General features: G+C 39.2%; 1 protein-coding gene across 5 annotated transcripts in view; it reads left to right on the top strand.

Moving 5' to 3' along the window:
- The window catches only part of trappc9 (trafficking protein particle complex subunit 9), a 229,764-nt gene that overhangs the window by 52,733 nt on the left and 150,711 nt on the right, over positions 1 to 26,320 (top strand). For all 5 annotated transcript variants that reach the window (XR_003928915.1, XR_003928914.1, XR_003928913.1 and 2 more), the window contains 2 exons: positions 6,412 to 6,575; positions 22,249 to 22,401. Coding sequence is in view for 1 of the 5 variants with exons in the window: in XM_030063142.1 (XP_029919002.1) it covers positions 6,412 to 6,575; positions 22,249 to 22,401 (317 nt within the window). In the remaining 4 variants the exon portion in view is untranslated. The remainder of the gene's footprint in view (positions 1 to 6,411; positions 6,576 to 22,248; positions 22,402 to 26,320) is intronic.

The following is a 26,320-nucleotide window of genomic DNA, read 5'->3' as shown; positions in this document are numbered from 1 at the left end:
TCTTGAGTCTGAAAATACCATAAACACTATCGTTTATCAAAAAAAGCTAAACCGTATGCCGAACTCCACATCAAAGTTTTTGTGAAGCTTGACCTCTAATGTTGAAAAGCAGGGTGCCTGGTCTCTGGTGGCAAGTGATGTCACCACCTGTTGTTCTCTAGGGGGAGTGACATCTCCATTCAAAATTAGACGTCAGGCCTCACACAGATTTGGGTTTGAAGTTTAGTTACTCTTTAAGAGACAGTGTGGTGGGGAATTTTCAAATAAAGCAGAAATACCAAAATACCAAAATAATAGTCTTTAAAAAAAAAAAAAAAAAAAAACATTTCTAGATTTAACTGAACTCAGGAGACTACTGAATTGATGCACAGAAATCCCTTTGATTTTAAGATTATAATGACCTGTGTGTTTTCCTGAAAGCTTCATTAGGAAAGCAGGAGGTGCTTCTTCTCGAAAGGATTTTATCACAGACATGAATCTTTTGAATATTTACGAATGATTTCTCCTGTATGTATAATTGTTTACAGATATATACCGTCAGAGGAAGTGATTCATTTGACCCAGTAAAGGTTGGGGCTGCAATAGGCCGAGGACAAATCACTCCAGGCTCATGAGGCTGACAAAGCTGTAGGCGAAATGTGTGGCTCCTTATGATCTTAAAGTAAAGAGGATTCCTTTTCACAAAGTCCCTTATCCATGCATGGATACAGCTATAATTATGTGGCATTCTTTTGCTCCCTTGACTACACTGGAGAGCTGTAAATCTGACAGTGGAGCTACAGCAACATTCACCATGTAGGCCAGGCCTCAGAATTCAGTGTTTGAGCAGCTTTTGATGTGGAAAATCTTTCTATTCCTTTGTGCTGGAAGAGTACCACAGAAGAAATATGAAGCAAATAGAATAAAAATGTAGTGCAAGGTCTCTTGGGCCTCTTTGCTGGGTCCAAATGTGGACCCTACGCTTCTGCCCTAGTCTGTGGAGTGCCTCATTGACTTCCCTGAGTCCTCACATCACATTGACTCCAGCAGCACGCTGCAGTCCTTATGACTTCTCTACATCACAAACACCAGTGTTAAACATTAGTTTGTATTATTCATAGTGTAATTGAATGCTCAGAACATAGGCTCTAGATCTGTCCCTTCAGGCACAAGAATATGATTTCATTGTTGGCGTGTCAAGGATAGGAACGACATCTGCAGAAATGTAAATGATATTGTTTGAAAAACTTAAGATTTCAAGATCATTCATCAGTACTTTATGAGATGACCTAAGATAATATTGGATCATCAGTGACATTTTGAGTTTACTTTGCATGTATCTGCTCTCAAACCCCAGAATGTCTATGAAGAGCCGGTCATGACTAGACATTGTAATTCTAGCCTCAGGCAGAATTTTTGTTGACATCCAGTTTGTGGTGTAATGCAGTATGATTAAGCTGTTGAGAGCACATGTTGATCTCTCATGCTCTTGCCCACTCTCTTTCGCACCAGTATATGCATTACTAAGATTCTATTTTGTGAAAAAAGAGGCCTGCAGCCCCTGAAACATCTAGACCTGCAAGCTTCATGCAAGATTGATGTTTATACACACAAGGGCCTTTTGGCTGGATAGTCATGAATATTCAGACTAAACTGCGAAATTATACATAGGGCCTCTTGTGATAGATGACGATCTCTGTTATTTTTAATCTCAATCTCATTTTTAATGTCTGTGTTCGGTTAACATTGATGTTGTTCTGTTCACCTAACTCCCAGACTATTAATAGTATTTAAAAAAAAAAAAATAAAAATCAGGCAAGCAGCAAAGAGACTGTTTTTCCTTCCTTAACCTTGGATATCCCTTTCCCTCTTCCTTGGCCATCAGTAAATGTTTGTCATGCTGAGAATGGTGGTGTATATTTTAAAATAAATAAGCACACGTAAATCATAAACTCAAGTGCTTTAAGTTCTCACACAAATTATCAAAACTGTTTTAAATATGGATGTTATCTTCTTCTTCTTCTTCTTCTTCTTCTTCTTCTTCTTCTTCTTCTTCTTCTTCTTCTTCTTCTTCTTCTTCCTCTGTGTAGATTCATACTTAAAAATGTTCAAACAGGAAGAAACATGTATACCCAAATTTATTTTTAGATTTGTTAAATTCTGTATGCCCCACCATTATTTTTAAAAAAAAAAAAAAAAAAAAAAAATCATAAATTACAAAGAGCAGCAAGTTTGTGTGAATATAAATGACTATATCCACACTCCATAAACTCCTACAGTAAGCCATAAATTGTTGCTGAAACTTACCATATCCGTGATACATAAATTTTTTGTTTAATTTTTCATTCAGTTCATTTATTCTTGGCATGTAAATGGAAAAGTCAGATAAAGTCAGTAAATCTGCACAAAACAAACACAGCTTTAGCTAATTTATGAGATAGAGATTTCTTTGAGAAATTAGCTCTGGCAAAATTTCATCTTACAAGTTAGGTATTTATCTGGCACTCAAGTTCAAAATCACATACTAACGAATAGGCAGGAATTTGGTGTCTTACTCAACTGGACACAGCTGATGATGAACACGCTGGTTGTTGTAGGGATTAAACCTGCATTGTTTTGTTGCATTATGTCAAACCAAATACATCCATTAATCAAGCTTAAAAGAGTGAGTCAACACTAAGGCCTTATACATACATGTTTATATTATCTTGTGCCAGCATGTGCTCCCACCTGCACAGTTCCATTACTTGTGTAGCCAGTAGTTTTCAGCACCGGGGTTATGGTACATCGTGCCAGCGCAGGTTGATTTTTTTTTTTTTTTCATTCCTGAACACACATTTAATAGACATTTTCTTTACAAGTAGGTCTAAGGTTGTAGTAAAATCAGGTCAAACTGATGTCGCAACCCCAACCTCAGCCTGAGATGAGTCATGGCCACACTCCATCCCACCTCTGGGGCTGGGTCCTATTGGTTGTGCACCAGCACAGCCTCAACACATTTTGTGTTCACTGAGTGAGATGGATAGCATACATAGCAACTCAGCAGCTAGTTTATGTCATTAACTAACTAGTTCTCCGAGCTGTTGTGTGACTAAATTGCTCAATTTCCTTATACACACTAAAAAGTGTGTATGAGGTATAAATCACATGAGGTAGGGAACCGTCTGCTCCACTGCCCCCTAGGAGTTGAAACTTTCATGCATGTTGCACTTCTGGCCACACCCAATCAATAATATGGTAGCAGGTATTTTTAGCAGTTTCAGTGGCAGAGCACCTCCTGCCACCTGATTGGGTTTGGCCACAAGTACAACATGCCTGAAGGTTTCAGCCCCTAGAAGGCATTGTAGCAGACGTTTTCTGCTGGTGGTGATTCACTCTTTAAACAGTGTATACTGTTACAGAAAAAATGGGTAGTGTTAAGTAAATTACAGTGTTAAGTAATTCATGACCTATATCGATGACCAGTGGAAATTGACAACATTGAGAGAACTGATCTTCTCCTACAGAAGTGTTACACTAATTTTGTTCCAAAGCAATGTTTTGACTGGAAAGTGAGTTTAAAAGCCGTAAGTCTCATCAACTGGCCAAGTGAATTTTAAGTTGCTGGTATTGATCAACACCCCCAATTATGATCATTTTGTGTTGTGGTGCAATAAATAAGTATTGATAGAGGACTGGTCAAAACAACAACAACAACAACAACAAATAGTACCATAAATCAGTGACTGGTAAAGCTGAGCCCATGCTGACATCTTTCACCACTACATATCCCAGGGTGTCCCGTACATGTAATTGATCGTGGCGCACCGCCACGGCAAAATAAAAGCTGCCACGCCTTCAGAATGATGACTTCTTTTTTTTTTTTTCAGATGTTAAAGCAATTTAAAGTATATTGTATGAATGGATATACAGTACAGGCCAAAAGTTTGGACACACCTTCTCATTCAATGCATTTTCTTTATTTTCATGACTATTTACATTGTAGATTCTAACTGAAGGAATCAAAACTATGAATGAACACATGTGGAGTTATGTACTTAACAAAAAAAGGTGAAATAACTGAAAACATGTTTTATATTCTAGTTTCTTCAAAATAGCCACCCTTTGCTCTGATTACTGCTTTGCACACTCTTGGCATTCTCTTGATGAGCTTCAAGAGGTAGTCACCTGAAATGGTTTTCCAACAGTCTTGAAGGAGTTCCCAGAAGTGTTTAGCACTTGTTGGCCCCTTTGCCTTCACTCTGCGGTCCAGCTCACCCCAAACCATCTCGATTGGGTTCAGGTCCGGTGACTGTGGAGGCCAGGTCATCTGCCGCAGCACTCCATCACTCTCCTTCTTGGTCAAATAGCCCTTACACAGCCTGGAGGTGTGTTTGGGCTCATTGTCCTGTTGAAAAATAAATGATCGTCCAACTAAACGCAAACCGGATGGGATGGCATGTCGCTGCAGGATGCTGTGGTAGCCATGCTGGTTCAGTGTGCCTTCAATTTTGAATAAATCCCCAACAGTGTCACCAGCAAAACACCCCCACACCATCACACCTCCTCCTCCATGCTTCACAGTGGGAACCAGGCATGTGGAATCCATCCGTTCACCTTTTCTGCGTCTCACAAAAACACGGGGGTTGGAACCAAAGATCTCAAATTTGGCCTCATCAGACCAAAGCACAGATTTCCACTGGTCTAATGTCCATTCCTTGTGTTTCTTGGCCCAAACAAATCTCTTCTGCTTGTTGCCTCTCCTTAGCAGTGGTTTCCTAGCAGCTATTTGACCATGAAGGCCTGATTCGCGCAGTCTCCTCTTAACAGTTGTTCTAGAGATGGATCTGCTGCTAGAACTCTGTGTGGCATTTATCTGGTCTCTGATCTGAGCTGCTGTTAACTTGCGATTTCAGAGGCTGGTGACTCGGATGAACTTGTCCTCAGAAGCAGAGGTGACTCTTGGTCTTCCTTTCCTGGGTCGGTCCTCATGTGTGCCAGTTTCGTTGTAGCAATTGATGGTTTTTACAACTCCACTTGGGGACACATTTAAAGTTATTGCAATTTTCCGGACTGACTGACCTTCATTTCTTAAAGTAATGATGGCCACTCGTTTTTCTTTAGTTAGCTGATTGGTTCTTGCCATAATATGAATTTTAACAGTTGTCCAATAGGGCTGTCGGCTGTGTAGTAACCTGACTTCTGCACAACACAACTGATGGTCCCAACCCCATTGATAAAGCAAGAAATTCCACTAATTAACCCTGATAAGGCACACCTGTGAAGTGAAAACCATTTCAGGTGACTACCTCTTGAAGCTCTTCGAGAGAATGCCAAGAGTGTGCAAAGCAGTAATCAGAGCAAAGGGTGGCTATTTTGAAGAAACTAGAATATAAAACATGTTTTCAGTTATTTCACCTTTTTTTGTTAAGTACATAACTCCACATGTGTTCATTCATAGTTTTGATTCCTTCAGTGAGAATCTACAATGTAAATAGTCATGAAAATAAAGAAAACGCATTGAATGAGAAGGTGTGTCCAAACTTTTGGCCTGTACTGTACATACACATATATATAGCCTATAGCCTATATTTTGCGCACATATGCTTACTATAATGATAATTTAAATACCATGAAATGTTACACTACACTGCAATTAACTTTATTTTGAAAAATCAACACCGGAGTCATCACCCGCCTGTTTGATTCTACTGCTGTGCGCTCGCAGAGGGAGAGAAAAGGGCAAGAGAAAGGTACCTAGGCAAGATTATATTTAATCCATTTTTTTTGTTCAAGCCTGTGAAAACGACCCTAATGTTATCGTTAATGTTAACATTGTAGGGCCCTATAATTTCATGGAATCGCGGAATTAGCTAAATAAAACGGAATCTATTTTTAACACAGAATATCGCGGAATTTGACATAATTTGAATGAAATGCTGTTTTTGTGTGGAATATGAACGTATGTCTGGGGGAAATTACACAGAGAGAAGCAAATCTAGGTGGCGTAACCCCTCCAGTCTTTTCACCTGCACCTGCACCACCGAGAAAAAAAATACAACAACTGCACCGGCGAGTCCAAAAGGCAAAGAAACTTTCCAGGCTACAGCAGTGTACTGACATGGATTGTGTAACAAAGCGAAGAGTTGCCACTCCGCTCTATTTTCACTGGCTAACAGCAGCACACTGGCTTAGCTTGTCTTGAGAAGCGGTATCACTTTGGCTTATTTTGTCAATCTGTGTTATCTATGCATACTACTGCTCTTTCATTGGTAGTTGAATTGTTAGGTCTGTTTGATAAGTAATTTATATTTTTAAAACAAATAATAATTTAACATATTGTTAAATAGAGCGTGGAGGGGGGTGGACGCTGACGCTGAAGCCCTCCCCCACAGTTTCAAAAAATCCTGGAGGAAACCCTGCATATCCTACCATCTACTGTGGCTTTTACAGGTCAGCCCACACCCCTCAGCCCATGTCCAAAGAGGAGCTGTCCAGCACTGTGTCTGTCCAGCTTTTTAATGGAGAAACCCAGCAGCTGACCATCACTTTGGAGAACATAGGCACAGAGGACATAGAAACTCTGGAGCTTACCTCCAAGACCGTCACCACCAAAGGTTGGTACCCCTGTCTACAGTCGTACAGCTAAAACTGTCTCAGGTCTTATCTGTCACTGCTCCATCCTCAGGTTGTCAGCAGTTAGATGAGATGAACCTTTATTGATATTCATGGGGAAGTCTGGTCATTGTAGCAACAAACAATAGGATACACGACTGCAAAGCAATAATGGATCCAAAACAAATGAGGATATAAATACAGTGGGGTCCAAAAGTCTGACTCTGGTACCAATAATTCCTTTGTTTTATTTTTAATCAAAAACCAACACAGTCAAATGATTATCAATATTACTTTTATTTATTTATTTGTTTGTTTGTTTGTTTGTTTTATTTTTTATGAATACCAAAACAATTCACATTGTGTTTTAGGAGCAAACACGTATTAATAATATGAATGAAATACATGATGGGACAGCAATTTGTGAACTCCTTATATTCATAAAAATTTCATTTTCACATGAGCATTTCTTAAAGATCTAAAAATTTAGTTTTTTTTAGTTTTTTTTTTTTTTGTCAGAGCAACCTCTGTACTTCCTCGCTTCCCCAATGAGTTTCTTGTTTGGTCCTTTGCAGTTCCTCTGTCCGTGGTGCCAGGGAGGTCACTGCCCATTGTCTTTGGTTCTGCATCTTTCATGCACCCATGGCTTTTCACTTTGTGTTACATCTCTTTGTTCAACACCTGCTCTGGTCCTCAGATCTGCAGTGTTTCTCTCTCTCTCTCTCTCTCTCTCTCTCTCTCTAGCACCCCATCCTTTCCCACCTTCTATTCTTCGCCACTCCTAATTTCCCAGACTGACAGCAGCAATATGTTCCTGACAATAAGTTTCCGATCAACAGTTGAGTCACGTAGCTCTCTATTTCACCGAGACTGCAATGCTGAAAAGTAAACTTCCTGTGCCTAAGCTAAAGCTACAGCTAAAAATGCAACTTTTCATATTGTGGGCAGTGAAGTGTAATATTAGCCCCACCCTCCTCCCCCACAGTTGGACACATTCCCGCCTCAACATTTGTCACTCATCATGATGGGCTGTCTACCTAGAAGCAGCATCTAGCCTGAGGCTGAGGTAGCTGGCATCAGTAAAGTGTCCACAGATGTTGAAGACGGTGAACGCTAGCCAGTCTGCAATAAAACAAAATGCTGATGTTCACACATTTTTGAGCAGGTCTGGTCTGCTGCACATTTAGCCTCACTGTGCTCTTTTCTTGCTGCTTTGTGCGGTTGTTGTTGCTGCTTCCTTGCACCACCAGTCTCATCTCAGCACACACACACACAACACACCCACTACAACACATCCCTGACATCACTGAAAGTCAAATTTTAGGAGGCTAGGGGGCAATGTGCACACAGGATCATAGACAAAGAAAGATAATATATAAAAACCCTGTTTATTGTTATCTTATTGGGAAGACATCACACATTGTTGTTTGAAGGCAGAAGTGTCCATTTGGTAATTGGTTAAGGCTCCAGTTCCACCGCTGTCCTACCACCACACTTCCCCCAACCCTCATCATTGTTCACTACAGAGTTGGTAACACAGAGACTCATGGGAAAATAGCCTCCTTCTTGTACTGGTTTACTAAGTCTCTGCTGCAGTCTTCTGTCCTGGGATAGCATTTTATCATTTAAGAAATATTACCAAAATATAATCGCCCTCACCAAAAAGGAGCTGCAAAAGCATTCCTGCTTTTATTTTGAATACATTAGACTACTGTAACTTTTTATTTATTTATTTTTTTTTTACTGGTCTTCCAAAACAATCTAATGAGAAATCACAACTTATTCAGAACTCTGCTGTAAGACATTTAACCAAAACAAAGAAGAAAGAGCACATCATCCTTGTTTTAGCCTTTGTCTCCCAGTTTCTTTTAGAATCAATTTTAAGGTCCTTTTAGTTGTTTATAAAGCTCTTAATGGTTTGGGACCAGCCCACATTGCAGACTCTGTTGTTTTATAATCCTTCACAAGCTCTTAGATCCTCTGCTGCTGTTTTTTTTTTTTTTAAATAAAAGCAATCCTACACAAAAGAAATAGGCGGCACAGCATTTTTTTTTTAAACAATACTCTAAAATGATTAAATATCATATTGATGTCATAAGAGTTGTGGGTTCAGAAGACATTTTTAAACAACTGCAGAAAACCTACAGTAAGTAACACCTTTTCACTTTTTCATATGTTTTAATTTGTCTGGCTTCTTTTTATTGTAATATTAAGCTCTTTATTTCTTAATTTTTTTTGTGAAGTGCTTTTAGCCATATCCTTTGTATGAAAGGCACTCTATATATAAAGCCTCTTACTATTACTATTATTAAAAACACTTTCATTCATTGATAGACACACCTTCAGATAAATACTGTATACTGTGAGATTGCCACGGCATGAAATATTGCACTTATGCAACTGTGTCTGCAGAGATTTTAGGTCAAACCCTGATTGGATCAGTAAGCTTGTCACTGTCATTGCCAAATTTGGTATTATGTTTGCAGCATGACCTCTAAGTAACAAAATCTAAAAACACTTCAAAGCTTCTCCACCCACAGTTGTTGAAAAATGGCAGCAGAGGCAGTTCCTTAATTAATTGTGTTTAGACAGTTTGTGTGAATGTCTAGTGGCATGCTTTTATGGGAGGAAATTGATCTTTGACATATTTATTACAGATGCAGTTAATAAGTTAATAATCGTTTACTTTCCAGATTAGAAAACATGTCCACAGCGTTGTGAGGCTGGGTGTTAGCAGCACAATGAATCTTTTAATGAGCAGAAACAAGAACACAATATGATCTCTGAAGAACTTTGTAGTCCAACAGTTTGATCCAAAGTCTTTTTTCATGCTTACTTAACGGGATATGCAACATCTTGTCTCCAGTGCATGAATGGAGAGTAACGATAGAGTTGTTTTTAGGGGAAAAAAAAAAAAAGCTATGACTAGATAGATGACTGCTTCTGAGTTAGATGATGTATAGTCACTTCTGTCGGGCACATGAGTTTGTGTGTGTGTGTGTGTGTGTGTGCGCGCGCGCGCATGTGTGTGTGTGTTGATTGAAGTACAGTACTGTTCAAAAGCCATTATCTTTTATTAGCTGTTTATGAGCCTTTTCTCTCTGTCATTCTTTCTCAGCATAAAACTTTGAGTTATTATGGACAATCAGTCTTGAGTTTTGCAATCTGTACTGTCATGTTGCCTTGCTTCATTTCCCTCCATACTAGCCTGAAGTTTCTCTTAACCACTCACTGCAGAGAAGCGTACCTAGACCTTGTTTCACCTTGCAACCTTAGCTAGTGATTCTCATGGTCAGCCTACCAAGTAGAGCTGGGGAGGGCTACAGTGTTGCACACAAATGTGGCCAGGTGGTTGTGGAGAGGCTCCTTGGGGTACTTAAATCACGGTTTCCCTTCCTTGACAAGTTTGGAGGATGTCTTCTGTACAGCTCTGAGTTTGCAGTTGTTATTATCTTTTCCGACTTGGTGCTGTGTATAGAGATCAATCGCGGTGCCCAACAGAGAGGACCAGGGGGATGATACACAGAGGAATGAGTGGAAGAAGGAGAGGAGGGACAAGATTGAGCAAATCATGAAGCCATAAAACAACTAGGAACAGGTGTTTTCCTCACCAGGCAGTCACTGAACAAGCATTCTAGTAAAAGAAGAGATTAATTGAATTAGAAATAACAAACCATACTGTGAAATATAAGAAAAAAAAAAATCTTAGTTTCTTTGGAGGGTAAAAAAGATTCTCCTGCTCTGATGAAATAAGCAAAGCCTCTGGATCCAGGCTCTGCCTCAGCAAAGTGACGACAGCTCAACGCATTGCAAATACTGATTTCCACAAGCCAGTCCTTTTTTATCGCTACCTTCTGTCTCCATGCTTTGTGTGGCCTTTTCCACTGTTTAAAGGTCAGCATTGGCAACTCTTCTGCGTCTTTGATGTACTACAGGACCTGCCCTGTTGCTTGGTGGGACATCAGTGCCTATGTCAGTGTGTTCTTTTGAGCTTTGTCCAACATTCAGTTCATCAGCCCTGTGAGAAAAGAAGTGTAATGTAGCTGACATTCACATGGCTTGGAAAGTCCATCCATATTTGTTCATATTAATCCACAGTTTTCGATTGCCAGCTATACCATTTACAACATTTACATTTACATCATCTTCAATTTTCTCCTTGCAGAGGCCCATTGAATATTTATCAAATAATCCAAGCATAAAATGCTTTTGTTTAGTGCAACCGTGTTAATGATGGTGTGAATCTCCTCCTTTTTGCCTGAGAGGTTGAGAGCAGTTTGCCTGTCATCCACCACTCATTTTATCAAACAACTGTCTGAGCTGAGGTGTAGCCTGTTCCTTGTCCTCGTGGTCATCATTCTACAGGTATAGTTTATTCACAGCCTAATTAGGCAATCAAACGTTCTCTGGTGGATGTCTTTTTTCCTCAAGGGAAGTGCTTTGGACATTAACATAGTTTTAATTGATTTTTTTCATAATTAACATTGGACTGGGGGCAGAAAAGACAAATTATAGCATAATTATGATTAAGTATTAAGTATTTTCAACTTACTGAAAGTAAAGTAGCCTTTTAGTCCACGGCATCACCTTGAGTTTGCATCTTGGGAGATCTGACGGTTTAATTCAAAAAACAAAACGAGGCAGAGGGATGAGAATGATTACCGATGTACTAATTGCTTTGTGACATGTGTTTATGGCTCGCTGTTGTTGTTTCTGTGCGAAACATTCCAAAAAGCATGGAATAAATCTATCACATTACGTAGATCTTAGCCCACACCTCACAACTCTTGGAAAATGAGTACAAGTAGTTTTCGAGGATTTGAGACAGATGATTTCTCTACTGAACAAGAATGCTTTTAGAGATTCCAGTTTACTGTGGTACTGTAAAAGTATTCTTGTTTTCAGATTTGTTGTTTTCTCTATATATGTATAAGGATGCGTACAGGAGTAACAAAGAGGAACATCATACCCCTCCAAACATTGCTACCAGTTATCTTGACACAGAAAACATTGCTTTTTTAGTCTCTTCTTTGTCTTTTTGTTTCCCTATTCTTTGTTTACACCAGCAGTCGCTAGATGAAGAAGCTGTATTTTCAGTGCAGTACTTTGCTGTGTGCGATCCCACCCACTTTTTCATGCACTCGGAAACTCAGTAATGAAACATCTTGAACTGCTATTCATAGAGCACACCTAATAAGATGCTGACTGAAAATCATCTCTGTCTGGCTCATTTGAAACCAGGGCAATGCAATAGATCAAGGACAAACCAAAGAGATGCAAGTTTTGTTTTGTTGCCCCCTCCCCGCTCTCATCTGGAGTGTACTAACACAACAAGTCAGCAAAGATGGTGGAGCTGGGAGCCTGTCTGTCTGTCTGTCTGTCTGTCTGTCTGGATAGATAGATAGATAGACAGATAGACAGATAGTTAGATAGAGTGTGACTATGAATTTGACTTTCCAAACCAAACTTTTCCTCCAAAGCTTTCACAGTAGGTGAAACTGGAAGAGAACACCTATTGTTTATGTTTTTATGGCATCTGCAGCTGGTTGTGTACCGGCTCTCTTGTGTTTCCCTCTCTCTCTACCTGTTATCACATTCTCTATGTCGGTCTCTTGTGGCTCTTAGTGAATTCTTGTCTTACAGCAAGCACACAGTTTCATGTTGATGTGCTTGTCTGACATGTTCACATGCCAACCTGTATGCATGTTGCTCACCATGAAAGTTCATTGATATGACATTATCACTGATGTCAAACTGAGTCTTTATTCTCAAGTTGCATCTGTATGAGTTACCTGTCGCAGATTCTTGCGATTTCCAATTATTTCCTGCCTCCTAGCCATGAATGTCAAGGACCGCAATGGAAATAAGTCATCTCACTTTATTGCAATATCCAGACTAATTATATTGTATTGTATGCACATTTGTGTGCAGCATTTTTAGTTTGTCAAATACATGATAGACATGATAGACTATCTATTCAAACACAATGCTGCATTGCTGAGGAGAAATGGAAAGGGGGGTGTATAACAATCAAGCATGAAAATATTAAAAATATGACTGTTATATTGCATGAATCTTTGAGCTTTTTGTAGCTGTAGCTGTGTAATTAGCCTCATTAAAAGACTTCTCTTAATATTAAGCGATGAGGCTATCATCTGGATTGATTAACTGAGGAAGTAAGCAGAAGTTAATAGTTCTGAACTCAACCAGGCGTAGCTTTGAATAGCACACTCTAGATTTCGTTTAACTGGTAATATTCAGATTTTTACTTGCACGACTTGTCAGAAGTCTGACTTTAAAATCTAGTCATAATGCCCAGTGTTCCATAGTTTCATCCCACCTGTTGTGTGGTCTAACCCACGCTAATGTGCATGTGCAAATCGCAGTTACAGCATGATATTAGAAACTGCTCTCTATACAAAACTATAGAAGAATTTTTTTGATAGTCTAAGTTACAAAAACTATATGCACCATATTTTATAGTCTAAATTACCTTTCAAAACAAACAAGCTTAACATAAGCAGTTTTTTATAGTCTGAATTACGGCTGAAACGATGCTTCGAGGATCTTGAATAATTCAAATACTAAAAATTGTTGATGCAAATTCTCTGCCTCGAGGCTTTGTTTCATCTTTAGAACTCTATACAGCGGGCTGTGTTTGCAAGGACCACAGTTGACACAATGATACAAAAATGTGATTTGACTGAGTAAGCAAAGAGCAAGGAGAGGCAAGCTTGTCTAGAACATGGCAGACGACATGTAAACTATGTGACCTATTGCGGTTCAACCAGAGTTTTCCACTACTGGACACTGACTCCAACTGAGTGTCTCTTCTCTTCTCGTTACTGTTGGTAATCTCTGGCTGTTCTCTGTTTAAATTGACTGAGGTGCGAGACCAGTGAAAAATATGATTGTGAAATAATCCAGTGGTACCAGACATTTCCCTGCTGAAGTGAGCCAAGCATGTGGTTCTATCTCACGAGAGTAAACAGAGGCACTGTCACAGATGACGCACAAACTCGAACACAAGAGAACTGCATCTTACCTGATTTGGCCTACAAGCACTGTGTCAGGACTTAGTGTTGCAAAGGGGTGGAAAGTTTCCGGTAAATTTCCCAGAAAGTTTCCGAAAATTCCCGTGGGAATTTTCTCTCTGGAATATTGGAAATTTTCAGAAGATTTTTGCTGTCACTTTTTTTTCAATTTTTCCGAAAATTCCCAGGAAAATTCAGATCGGGAATTTGGGGATTTTTTTTTTTTCTTGTCATCAATTTGAATGAGGTTTTTAAAAAGTTTCCATGGAAATTTAAGCTTTTAAGAAATTAAGACATTAAGAAATTTCGTTTTTGTTGTTAACTTAAGGTGAATGAGGCAAAAATAAACAATAATCAATAAAACAAATGTCAACATCAATATCACCATTTTGGAAATGGAAACCCTAATATCCTGAACTCAGGACTCACTTCTAACCCAAAGGCCACACTGCCAGCACACTGTAAAATCATCATCCCCCTACCCAAGTGTGTGAAATAAAACTTGAATATAAACAGTCAACTTTGCATTTTGGTGGAAAAAATTATGTTGCATGATTCAATGCAAATTCAATTGTCCAACATGATTCACATATGCAAATAATTTCGAGCACATTTGATCATCATCAATCAGTAGCCTATACTCCACTAGGCTACAGCACTTCCACTGAGACAGACGATCATCACATCAGCATCACGATTCAATTTCCTGCATTTCTATGCATTTTAATGGGTAGTTTGAACCACTTCATATGCACACCTTAACAATAGTACTGCACACAGTCCTATACCTGAATTAATAGCCTACACCTCTTACTAACGCTGTATAACTGCTGGTCGTTGCACACGGGTGATACCATTAATATCTTAATGTAGGATATTTACATAAAACGCCCCGATGGATCAGGTTAATTTCATTTGAACAACAGATTTCCTGAGCATTTATATGGGCTATGCAAACTTCAATCCACATGATAAAAATTAATCCACGGACCACCAAAGTAACATTTGACTGTTTAATTAAATCAACTTAAAATTACTCTGGTTGGAGGGGGTGAGCTCCAGTAGGGCACTCATGCACGAGCACATACACTGTCACGCATGCAGCACGCGAACGTGGATATATGTGGATTAACTGCGAATTGTTGCATTGCACAGCCAATAATCAACTGATAATAATAATCAACCAGATCCGGCAGACCTGACCGGGTGGCCACGCACACCGTGTGGTGCTGTCCGGCACCGAGCAGGCACCGCTCCCCCAAAATTTCACAATGTTTCCAGCCAGGGGAGCTCATGTCACCACCAGGGGAGCTGTGCTCCCCTTTGCTCCCCCTTATTTCGTACACTGGTTATGCCAATATTCACGACAGTTTGACTCAGCGAGGGAAAATTCCCTGGAAATTCATTAAAATGTAACATGTTTGCATGCATATCTGCTTATAACAAACCAAAATGTTTATTATGTATATATGTATATGACCGGGTGAATGCAGTTAATATAAATTCCTGAAAATTCCCCCAAAATTCCCGTTTATTCCCGTTAATTCCCATTAATTTCCGAAAATTCCCATGGAAATTTTCCAACTTTGAAAATTCCGGGAATTTTGCAACACTAGTCAGGACTGACAAGGGATGAGGATCATAACCGGCTGTGAGTTGTAACAGGGTCACAATTTCCCGAGACCGGGGTTTCACTGAGGTGCTCTTGGCTCCTTGTTATCATTAGAGGTGTCACTGAGTTATGTTATGCTGTGTTCAAGCTCTGTTCAGTAAAAATAAGCATTGGGCAAAGGTAAGTTAGCATGATGTGTCGAAATGAAATCTTGTAAAATTTAGTTTTTGGCAAGAAACTTGAATAAATAGCGCTGGTTGAAGGAGAAAGTTTTTTTTTTTCACAGCAATATAAAATAGATATTAGAGAGATATTAGAGAGGGAATTATAACCTGTTTAGCTTCCTAACACAAATTTTAACCAATAGATTATAACACATGTATGTAATATGATACTTTCAGGCATTAAATTGGTTTTGTTTGGAAAAATAATGTTTTTGTATCGTTAAACTATGCAATAAAACAAAAAGGGTTGATTTTCTAAAAGGAGAGAAAGTAAGAAAGCATTTTAAGAAACCTGGCCTACCTCTTTTTTCCTTTTGTATATTTACTGTTGTTCTTTAAGAAAACACAAAAGCATGTCTTATCTGACTACTCAATTTATTGCTGGGATAAGCGGTAGAATGATTTATTACTAAAATAATTATAGCTACAGCCCTTTGTTCCATAAAAATTTTAAGTGGGCTATTTTCTAAAAGAAGGTCTGCTCAAAAGTATATGATTAACATGATGATACTGTTTATTTCTCAGGAGGTAACATACATATAATAAACATATTGTTGATTGTGATACTAAAGATAACATAACCTGTTGATTCTGTAGATATAGTGGTGAGCAAGGAAATGACTGCATGCAAAGCTCAATGGGGTGAAATTGTGCACACCAGGTGTTGCATGATTGTTGCACTCAAAATATTTTCCCAGGCCTGGCAGCTCTGTGACATGGCTCAGTGGAAATAATGGCATTTAGGGCATCAAAGATGTATCAGCAAATGGGTAGGCTACACTAAAGAGTAAAGAGAGGTGAAGAGGCCACTTGTCTACTGAGTACCAGCTTAAAGGCAAGATGCACTGTAGGGACGGTGAGTATGGTGGAGAGAGGCTGTACGTTGTTAGACTCATATGAGTGACCCTGGAAGAGCTTGCATGAACAGCCTGATTGCATACTACTACATACCACTAGATGTGGGTGTGGAGGGTGAGGAGGAGGAGGATGCAGAAGAGGACGAGGGGATTGTTCTTATCTTGCAGCCTCAGTCAGGGCTGTTCTTTTGCTGCCCCATGTGAGCTGTACAAGCCAGTCGTCAGCTCGGAGTGTCAAGTCTGTATGTCAGAGTTACTGCATGTAGTCTGATCAGGAATCCAGGAGGGACGCTGTGCTACTCAAAGAATAAAATGTTCTTATCAATGTCTGGCCACCTGTCCCAAACCAGGCTGTTGATAGTTCTGCTGTCTCTCATATAGTCTAAATAAGCATAAGCAGATCTGTTGTAGACTCAGTGTTTTGTTTTATTCACCTTGTGCTCAGTATGACAGCAGGCTCTATAGCAGAGCATCTGCTTGTTTTAGGCTAGTAATAGTGACCGCTGGACAGCTGCTGGCAGTTGAGCCGTCTTTGAAATAACCCCTCTTTGTAGCCGATTGTTCTCAGTCTGTTTGAGAGGCTGATAATTAGTACAAATTGGTATGTACTTCTTTCTGCTCTGCCGACATAAAGCAGCTTGCGCTTTTCTTGTCTCTGTTTGGCAGCAGAAAAGGTTGCTGTCTGTGTTCTTGCTTTTCCTTATATAGAACGACAAGGTCTTAAAGTGTCCCTCTGTTACTTGATGAGCTGTTTGAAAATGCTTTTAATTGTCAGCACATGACTGTCAAGTTAAAACCGCACACATTGCCTCAGATGAAGGACACAACATGGTGGGCTACATGATAGTCAGTGTCCTTCTAATTTCATTACAGTGCAGTTGATCATATAACAAAAACCCTGCATGAGAAGTCTGCATACAGTGGGTGGCAGCCTCATCTATTTTGTTCCCATTAGTTTTGGTATCACAGCATTTTAATGCAAGTGCGGTGCACTGAATAAGTCTAGTCCTTAAATATTAAAAAAAAATTGTAATATTTTGATCAATGTATTTTTAAGTGCATTCCCATTTCTCCTGGTGTTTTATAATGAAGCTTCTAGTGCCTGATCCCCAAGCAGCAGACTGTAGAAACAATAGCAGTAGAGGCCATAGCTTCCCCATAGAGCCCCCTGTGGTCACAGAGCTTCTTAAAAGAACGGTTAGCATCAATGCTCATCATATTAATCATATTAAGTTCATCATATATGGCTGATGTTTACCATCTCAACTGTGGCCTTTCTGAGCCTCTATAGGAAGCAATGCGCGCAACACCCTCTCCAGGCAATGAATGAAAGATGGAGCATCATAATAAAGGAGACATCTGCAAATGCAAATAGCATTACTCACAGCCACAGACAACTTGACATATGAGAAAGGTACATAGTTTGAGGACAAAGTTTGTTTTTAACACATTTAGAAGTCATATTTTCACCTGTAGTCAACAGAGGGCAGGAGAAATTATATGAACAGGACTGTGCCATTTATTAAGAATTAGTTGTTCTATGTAGTCTATAGCTAAGTTAATTTGTGAATGAGTAGTGAATGACAGGACACTGATTCTTGGGAATTTGGATAAATCATGTCCCACTAAGAAATTTCTGTTATTTCTGTTGGAAATTTACAATATTTTAATGAATAAAAAGAATCAAGGGCATAATCAGGGGGACTTTTCCACATTTGTAAGGTTCTTTTATAGGTTTATTTTTTGATTTTTATTAATTTAATGATTAGATGTTGGCCCATGGCCTGCAAAACTAGTTGTCCGCGGATAGGAGATAATCATTTCAACTTGATTAAAACAACAAAAAGTAATAATTTCACTGAATAATATATTTACCACATGAAAGGGTACATCATAATATGTATTAAAAACTACAAACGATGAGTTTTGAACAATATTTACTAATATTTTGTGGTTGCTCAAAATATGTCCCACATGTTCGTCACCACCGTTAGATATTTATAAAAAAAAAAAAAAAAAAAAAAACAAAAAACTCTACATATACAAGGTCAATTACATTCCTGAGGAGCCCTTTTCAAACCTTCAGCTCTACTGCATGCTTCAAGACCACGCAGGCTCCTGTAAGTTTGCTATTTTCTCTTAAATCTCTTCATATTTTTGGACACTGCTACTGTCACAACCATAACATGTCAACACTGTCACTTTTGTATAAAAAATATTAGATTAGATTACGGCATAAATGTATACTTTTTAAGAAGAGGTCTGATGTAGGTAGCAACAGAAGGGAAACAAGCTGGCTAATGTGAACAATTCATGCTTATCATGTGAAAGAGTAGGTTTTTGTCACCACCGTCAGACGTCACCACCGTCAGGTTTTCTGTCTAACGGTGATGACTGAAGTCTGAAAAATGCTTATAACAGTGCTCAGGATTGTTATTTTTTGTACCAAATAGTTAAATAAAGTTGTTAAGCAAGAAGCCATTGACTTGAGTGGTATAAATTTTGGAAATGTATGTTGTAATGAGGCCACTGTCACCACCGTCAGAGGCAGTTATATTTGTTTTAAATGAATATGCTTACAATATGTTTCTTTGGTGCTGGTGAGTTATTAAAGTAATAGTCTCTTTTAATGCAAAAATATGTTTTTCAAATGAAACAAAAAAAACATTACGGTGATGGGGTTGACAAAAGCAAAGTAGCCTAATAACTGGAATTTTATGATTTTATTTTATGAAAAAAATGCAAAATGAGGAGGTTGCACCGGTACATTGCTGAACAGCCAAGACCCTGGCCTATAATGATATACCTTCAGATTTTATAATTTAACTCACTTTTTTTTTTTTTTTTTTTTTTTTTTTTTTCAAAATTAAAACTTGTTTTATCCAAATTCCCAAGAATCAGTGAGGATATGATTTGGAGAAATAAGGTTTGACTATGGAGCCTTGGAATCCATATTGTTGTGGATCTTCCACTGAAAAAAAGGATAAATATTTGTATACGGTTAAAGTGTACATACGTGCATTACTGCTTCTTAGGTCCTCTAGGGTGTTAATGTCTCTCCTTTTGGGATACAAAGTTCAAATCTAAGCTGCACTGAATGGGATAGAGTCAGGTGGGTATTTCTTCATTCTAAAAGACTGACAGGTTTTGTCTCATCAAAGCTTGTTTTCTCCCTTCCAGAGAATGATCAGGAACCTGTCTGACTCTGAAGTACATGAGACAGGGCAGCTACTGTAGACTTACCGGAATGAGTGATTGAAGGAAGGCAGATTTAGTAAACCAGTTCATCAGGTATGAAAATAAACTCTGTGACCAATTCATATATCTTTCCTTTTGAAAGGAATGTCAAAGGTTATTCTGTAAGAGAAGTTTGAACAGGTGTTTGCTTGAAGTAATGCAAATATTTGGAAGTTCAGTGCTGTGGAAGATATAGCTATCGTGATTAGTGGTGCATAACTGGTAAATCTGATTGTCCTTTGAACGTTTTCTATTTTATCCATTTATTTATTTAGTGCGAGCTCTATGTGCTGTAAGAGCAACACAGGATAGAGGACAGAGTCCCAGATATTCCTGTGTGGTGCTGAATCTAACTTTATGCTAATCCAAATCTATTGCTGACACTGTATTGATTGTTTCAATTGGCTACACCCAGAGGCTTTTGTTCCCTAATTACTTTTTGACTGGGTCTGAAATGGAATGTGTGAGCCTCCTGAATTTTTAATCCATGCTTTATTTGTGGAATTGTGGTCATTAACAGTTACACAGTACCTCATGCAATTTCTTTTCCCTTTCATTTGCAAGTTGATTGCCATTATGTTTGTTCAGTCTTTGTTCATTTTTCCTGATTGCTACCTGTTATACGTACCTCATATTTCCTTTGCACTGTCCCTTTGCGTTTTTTTTCCCCAACAGGTAGACTATTGAGGTTGACAGAAAAGGGGATGAGTCAGAATCTGAGGAGATGAAAACCTCGCCTCAGTGTTTTGGCCAGCTATTGAAATGGAGGTTGTTTCATGTCTGCTCTAAAGGTGTGCTGACGTGATGTCCATACAGTATATTCAAATGTCTCTGGTTAATACCTCAAATAAGACTGGGGACATTTCTTGACAGCCATTGTCGCTGCCATTTCCCTGCGAGTCACAGCTTAGTGTTGTGATCATAATGCGGGGGCTATCATCTGCAATTCTAGTTGTCTACCTGTTGAATAAGTGGGCTTTATGCTGCATGTCAAAGTGAATGGCTCGTTTTTTTTTTTTTTTTTTTCTCCTTTCCCCTTTTCAGTTTTTATTAATTTCCCCACAGTACTATTGGTGCCTCCCTCTCTGCCCTCACTCTCCATTAATTCACTTGAAGGAGGTCTATGTTCATGAATATTTAAAGTGCTGTGTTAATCACAAAATCTTTATTTAATGCAATCTGCGTCCACAGCTTTTTGGGGTGATTTCAAAGTTTTTGGTGAAGCATGTATGTGGAAACCATTGTACAATGGGCAGGCAAACCCACTTGTGCATCTGCTATTATTACCGGCTTGTTGCTGTTCTCACAATGCCTAAAAGCAGGGGTTGCACACCTGCGTAGGCAAGAACACATGGTTTATTCAGTTGATGTATCATTCATTTGATGTTCCTGGCTGAAGTGGATGCAGCTGAGTCATCCGTCTCAGGTGGTAGGGATTGTAGGCACCAATTAGACTGTCAAGTCTTGGGCACCAAAAGCACTCATAGGTAGGTGACCCATCAACAGCTTAGTGCCAGCAATTTACCCAGACCTGGGAGGCTAATTGCAAAAGGTGGATAAACATCATATTAACCCAGGTTGATTCTGTGATGTGCAGCCTGCTGCAGTTAAGCGACATGCTCCTCTCCCTTCCTTCCCATGTAGCAAATATCTCTGACAATGACCAGCAAGTCTAAATGAATCTGTCAGCAGAATGCTTACATATGCAGAGCAAATTGCATTTGGGTGGCTACAAGCACGGAAATGTCATCCTGGTTTCTTGTTCCAAAAATATTTGTGCTGTCTGCTTGTCTATTTTGTTTTCATCAGCCCTCATCATGTCCCCATTTAAAGTATCCAGTCAGCAAACCTTCTTAGCTTTTAGGGATGAGCATTTCAGAAAAAATACTATTTGATAATATCAGAACTATTCAACAATTTGTTGATCATCTCAAAGGTTCCTCACTCAGCTTTTTCACTGTTGTAGTAGTCTTTGCATGCTTCTCCCATTTGTACAGTAACAACTATCTAGCTCATGTTACTGCACCGTAGCAAGTGCTCTTGTCTGTTCTTGTGTGGAATTGAGCTGAATTGAATGTGGCAAACTCACAAGAGAACATAACCTCTTGTGTTACCACCAGGCACCGGTAAAAAGATTTTCTTTTAAGAGAAGATGACTGTCACATAAAAAAAAAAATCAATTTCTTACAATTTTGTGACTATTTGAAAATTCAGAAATCAAGAGCTTCCCTACTGCCTTTACCTTGGCAGGTTTCATTTGATGACTTCTACAATTCCTCAAGAAACCATTGTTTTTTATTTGAAAAAAAATCTATCTATCTATCTATCTATCTATCTATCTATCCATCTATCCATCTATCCATCTATCCATCCATCCATCCATCTATCTATCTATCTATCTATCTATCTATCTATCTATCTATCTATCTATCTATCTATCTATCTATCTATCTATCTATCTATCTGTCTGTCTGTCTGTCTGTCTGTCTGTCTGTCTGTCTGTCTGTTTATCTATTTGTTGAATAAGTGTTTGCACCTTCTTTCACAACACTTTTAGTGTTTTTTCTTCAAACAGGATGTGTCAAAATTTTCTCTGGAGAAGCTGCCCTTGGGATGTGACTATGATACTTCATTACTTCTCTCTGTCTCTTTGCGTCTCTCTTTTTGCTCAGCCTTTTTTATGTGCTTTTGTCTTACTTTTGTCTTTGTAGAGAAAGTGTTTGGGGAGTTTCTGAGCTGGGAGCTGGAGGAGGCGTTGTCTCACCTGCCTCTGAAGCCTGGCCAGTCTGTGACACTCACTGTTAACATCAAAGTCAAACTGGACTTCTCTGGACAGGAGAACCTGCTCCAGGACCTCAACGATGGTGAGTAGCCACAAAACATCTCACAACACAGCCTCAGTGAAAATGAAAGGCCTCTAGCATCTGATAATGTAGTAATTTCCTCAAAATGTACCCACAATTTAATGAACTCTGTTATAAGAAATTGTTTTGAGGTGTGTTTTTTTTAATCAAAAACTATTTCATTCATGATTTTTGTGTGGTTTATAATGTAAAAAGATAATGTAAAAACAAAAAAGTAAATGGCTGTGTAATAAGGATTTTACTATGTAGCCATTTATTCAGTGTCTCAGTCTTTGTTTTGTAGTTATGTACTGTACTATGGACTTACGGACTTAAGCCCCTGGAAGCCAATATTTTATTGTGATATTTAGTTGTTTTTTTGGCTCTGAAACAACACTTAGACCATGGGACACTAAGGGCTCTATCTTTCACACGGCGCTACCCGTTGCCACTACCCGCTACCCATGAATTACGGATTTAGCAGCTTCCACTATCCCTAAACGGTATCTTGCGGCCACCCTACCCGCTATACATTATGCCGTTATTTGCGCCTGGAGGTGTGCCCGTGGGCATGTTTATGCACTTTCCCTACAATTGCTATCTTGACCACACACGTTAGGGAAAGCGGATAGCGGGTCCTCAGGACCACCCGCTATCCCATTTGGGCTTTTACAAGAGCACGCTCAGGCGGCTTCAATGCACGTCCACTTGGACACATGTGGACGTGCACATGCGGCTCCACCTCCCAAATTAACTCGCCTATAAAAAGCCACCTTGCTTTAGCCTCAGTTGAACCCCTGAGAAAATGGCAGAGATAGTACTAAATCGCAACCTTCCTCTCTCTATCACGGGTTTCGGTTTGCGGATTTGTGATAGCGCAGCCTGCTCTTAAAGGCAACTGCACCTGGCACACTCATTGGTTTAACTGGTGTAACAACCAAACCACGCCTATGCATAATATAATGGGTAGCACAAGTGTTTTAGGGATAACGGCAGGTGTGCAAGATAGCAACTTTTGCGGGGGAATGCCTCTTACGCAATGCTAAATCCCCAAATAGCGGGTTTAGGGACTCTGATGCAAAATAGGGCCCAAAAAGTCCATTACTGAAACTAAGGATGCACCAACACCCAATCCAGATGTAATTCATGTATCGGATATCTGGCTGATGTTACTGATCCATGCGATATACATGCAGACACAATGCCACCTTCAGTATCTTTATAATATTTCATCAGTTAATCTACTGCTACTGCCTCCAGCACAGTCTGGTAGCCTGGCAGTAGCTAGTGAACACAGTGGTTTTCTTCTTCTTTAACAGTGCCTTTCCGGATGCATTGTGCTGATTACGATACAGTGTCATAGTGGAGCATGTCGGCACTGCAGTCATATTCAAACTTTCTGTTCAAATAAATTGCTTTAGAATACATTTAAGTTCAATTTTTTTTCCCTACATTTTTGCTCTTTTAATAAGACATTTTGTGTGGTTTACTACAGCCTCATGTAACCTTGCATGTAATACCAACAACAGCAACGACATTATTATTAATACTAATACTACTACTACTAACAACAACTACTAAATACTAATACTACTAATATTAGTAACCAGTAATCATCATCAAGAAAAAAGAGCTGCAGAAGTTGGGGTCCATTTGCTGGTAGAAACAGAGCTCTGTGTTGCAGAGTTGGCTGAGAGTCTGGCCAACTCATTTAAGGTTCAACAAAAGTAGCGGAGACTTGGAGTGTCAACGCCTCCATTTCTCTCATAGCTTCTGGCTTCCTCACTTCTGCTTTTGTAGTTCCTCTCTTGTAATTCTTATTCATGGTTTAAAAAAATGGCCTACCTTTCCTTTCCTCAAAGCTCATTCATTGTGTACTCTCCCTGGTCGTTCTCACAGTTTATACTCAGTCTCCTTTCTTGCCTGCCCTGTTGCCGCCCTTTCTGCCTTTTTCCTCAGACTTCCTCAACACAGACACTGTGGGTTGGTAAATATTAATGAGGGATCAATATGGACCTGCTTCTGCATCTGAGAAAGTTTACTCTGCGTGTGTGTGTGTGTGTGTGTGTGTGTATGTATGTCTGTGTGTGCTTCTTTGTGCTTATGTGTGATACATGTGGACCCAGATGATTGTAAAAGTAAACAAATGGAAGCTGCATATTTAACTCGCCCCAGTGCCACTCTCCTCACGAGGTCATTTAAGCGATACTGTTGCAATGTTTTAATTAGCCAAGCAATAATCATGGCCCTGAATTAAGGAGATAAGACATGGTTGCCTCTAAACAACAGCTCTGAATACTGCTATTATTGTGACATCCTGGGCTGCAGTGTTTGCTAAACACATTTGATGCTATCTGGCAGTCTAATACATTAGTGTAATTACATTAATAATTTTGTGTTAATATACTGGTGAACTTATTTGTATAAGACTTATTGTTTAACTCAGTTTTAAGTCTGTGGTCCTTTGTCCTGGGATATTGCCAAGTTCTGCCATAATTAAAATTTGAACTGTCGATAATCTGAGACACATGCTGGTGTATTCAACAGCTATTTAACTGTTGTACTGCCCTTTTGTAGTTTTTAGCTAGCTGCTGCATCCTTATAGTCACACCACTAATTTAAATAGTGCAACATGTAGCATGTTATCTTCAATAAAACATTACCAAATTTGAGACATTAATAAACCTAAACAAACACAATTCACAATAGCTGCGACCTCGTACGTGCCTGCATCCACATGCGTGTGCATTCACACATGCAAACTCACAAACACTTGACCTCCATGGCAAATTTCAGCCTCATTGGTAGAAAGCTGAGGTTGCTATAGGGTGGGTACAATTGTGGACCACTGAATGGATAGATTTTTGTGGACTGATGAAATGAAAACAAAATGAGGTGGCAAAGCTAACTGGCACTGCAGATCCACTCCAATGATGCCTCCCACAAGAGTCTACCACAAATGGTTTATGAGTTTTAAGCGGCATGGCTAAAGTACAGGGGGTGGAGCAAACCGTCCTATTAACACACCCTTTTTTAGTCAATTTTTATGTACACAAACACATTCCATCACACACACACACACACACACACACACACACACACACACACACACACACACACACACACACATTTTTCCTTCATGCCAAATTTGAGAAATTCTTTTTCTAATAATTCTTATTTACTGGCCTAATTCCTATTTTTGGTCATATGAAAAGGAAAAAAAAACAAAACAAAACAAAACAAAAAAAACAACTGATTTTGCCGCTGATTTCCATGGCAAGGACTGAAGTTTTAAAGCTTTTTTTTCAGCCTTAGTTCACAGTAATTATGCTAACCTAATTTTTACACCAGTAGTCCATTTGCTGTGGTTGGAATCGGTGGAACAGTTGATACTTTGTTGCATTGTTAATGTGCTTTAGTTTCACACAGCAAAACATTTAAACAAACCAAAATATATCAACAAAAGCCATATGGGAGCTGTCAGCCCACTTCTTGGGAAGGCCAGACAAATATTACAATGTTGAAAGATGGAGAAAGGAAATGTTTTCTTCCACGTTGCCCCTCTTCCTCTCTCACTTGATTTTACAACCATCCTTTGCCATTATCCAACATGGGCGTACAGCAGCATCAGCAGCTTTGGCATTTTGGCATGTTTTCATTATTTCGATGTCTGTATACCAAGAAGGCAATGCATTTCCTTGTTGCTCCATGCTATCCCGTGATTCATTTTGTTCCTGTGTTTCTAACTCCTCATTGCTAATGCTGCTACTGTAAGTTGCTCCTTTCTGTTGTTTATTTACAAGCCCATAATGCGCAGCTGCTTCAGTCCAAAATGTAGGCTGCTTCATATAGTTGAATTTGATCGCAAATGAACCACCCCAGAGTTTATTTGGAATTCGTAAACTGTGCTGAGAGAGACCACCTTCTCAACAGGGTCTTG

The sequence above is a fragment of the Myripristis murdjan genome, chromosome 11 (assembly GCF_902150065.1).
Source record: "Myripristis murdjan chromosome 11, fMyrMur1.1, whole genome shotgun sequence".
NCBI lineage: Eukaryota > Metazoa > Chordata > Actinopteri > Holocentriformes > Holocentridae > Myripristis > Myripristis murdjan.
This window is presented reverse-complemented; position numbering and strand designations above follow the sequence as displayed.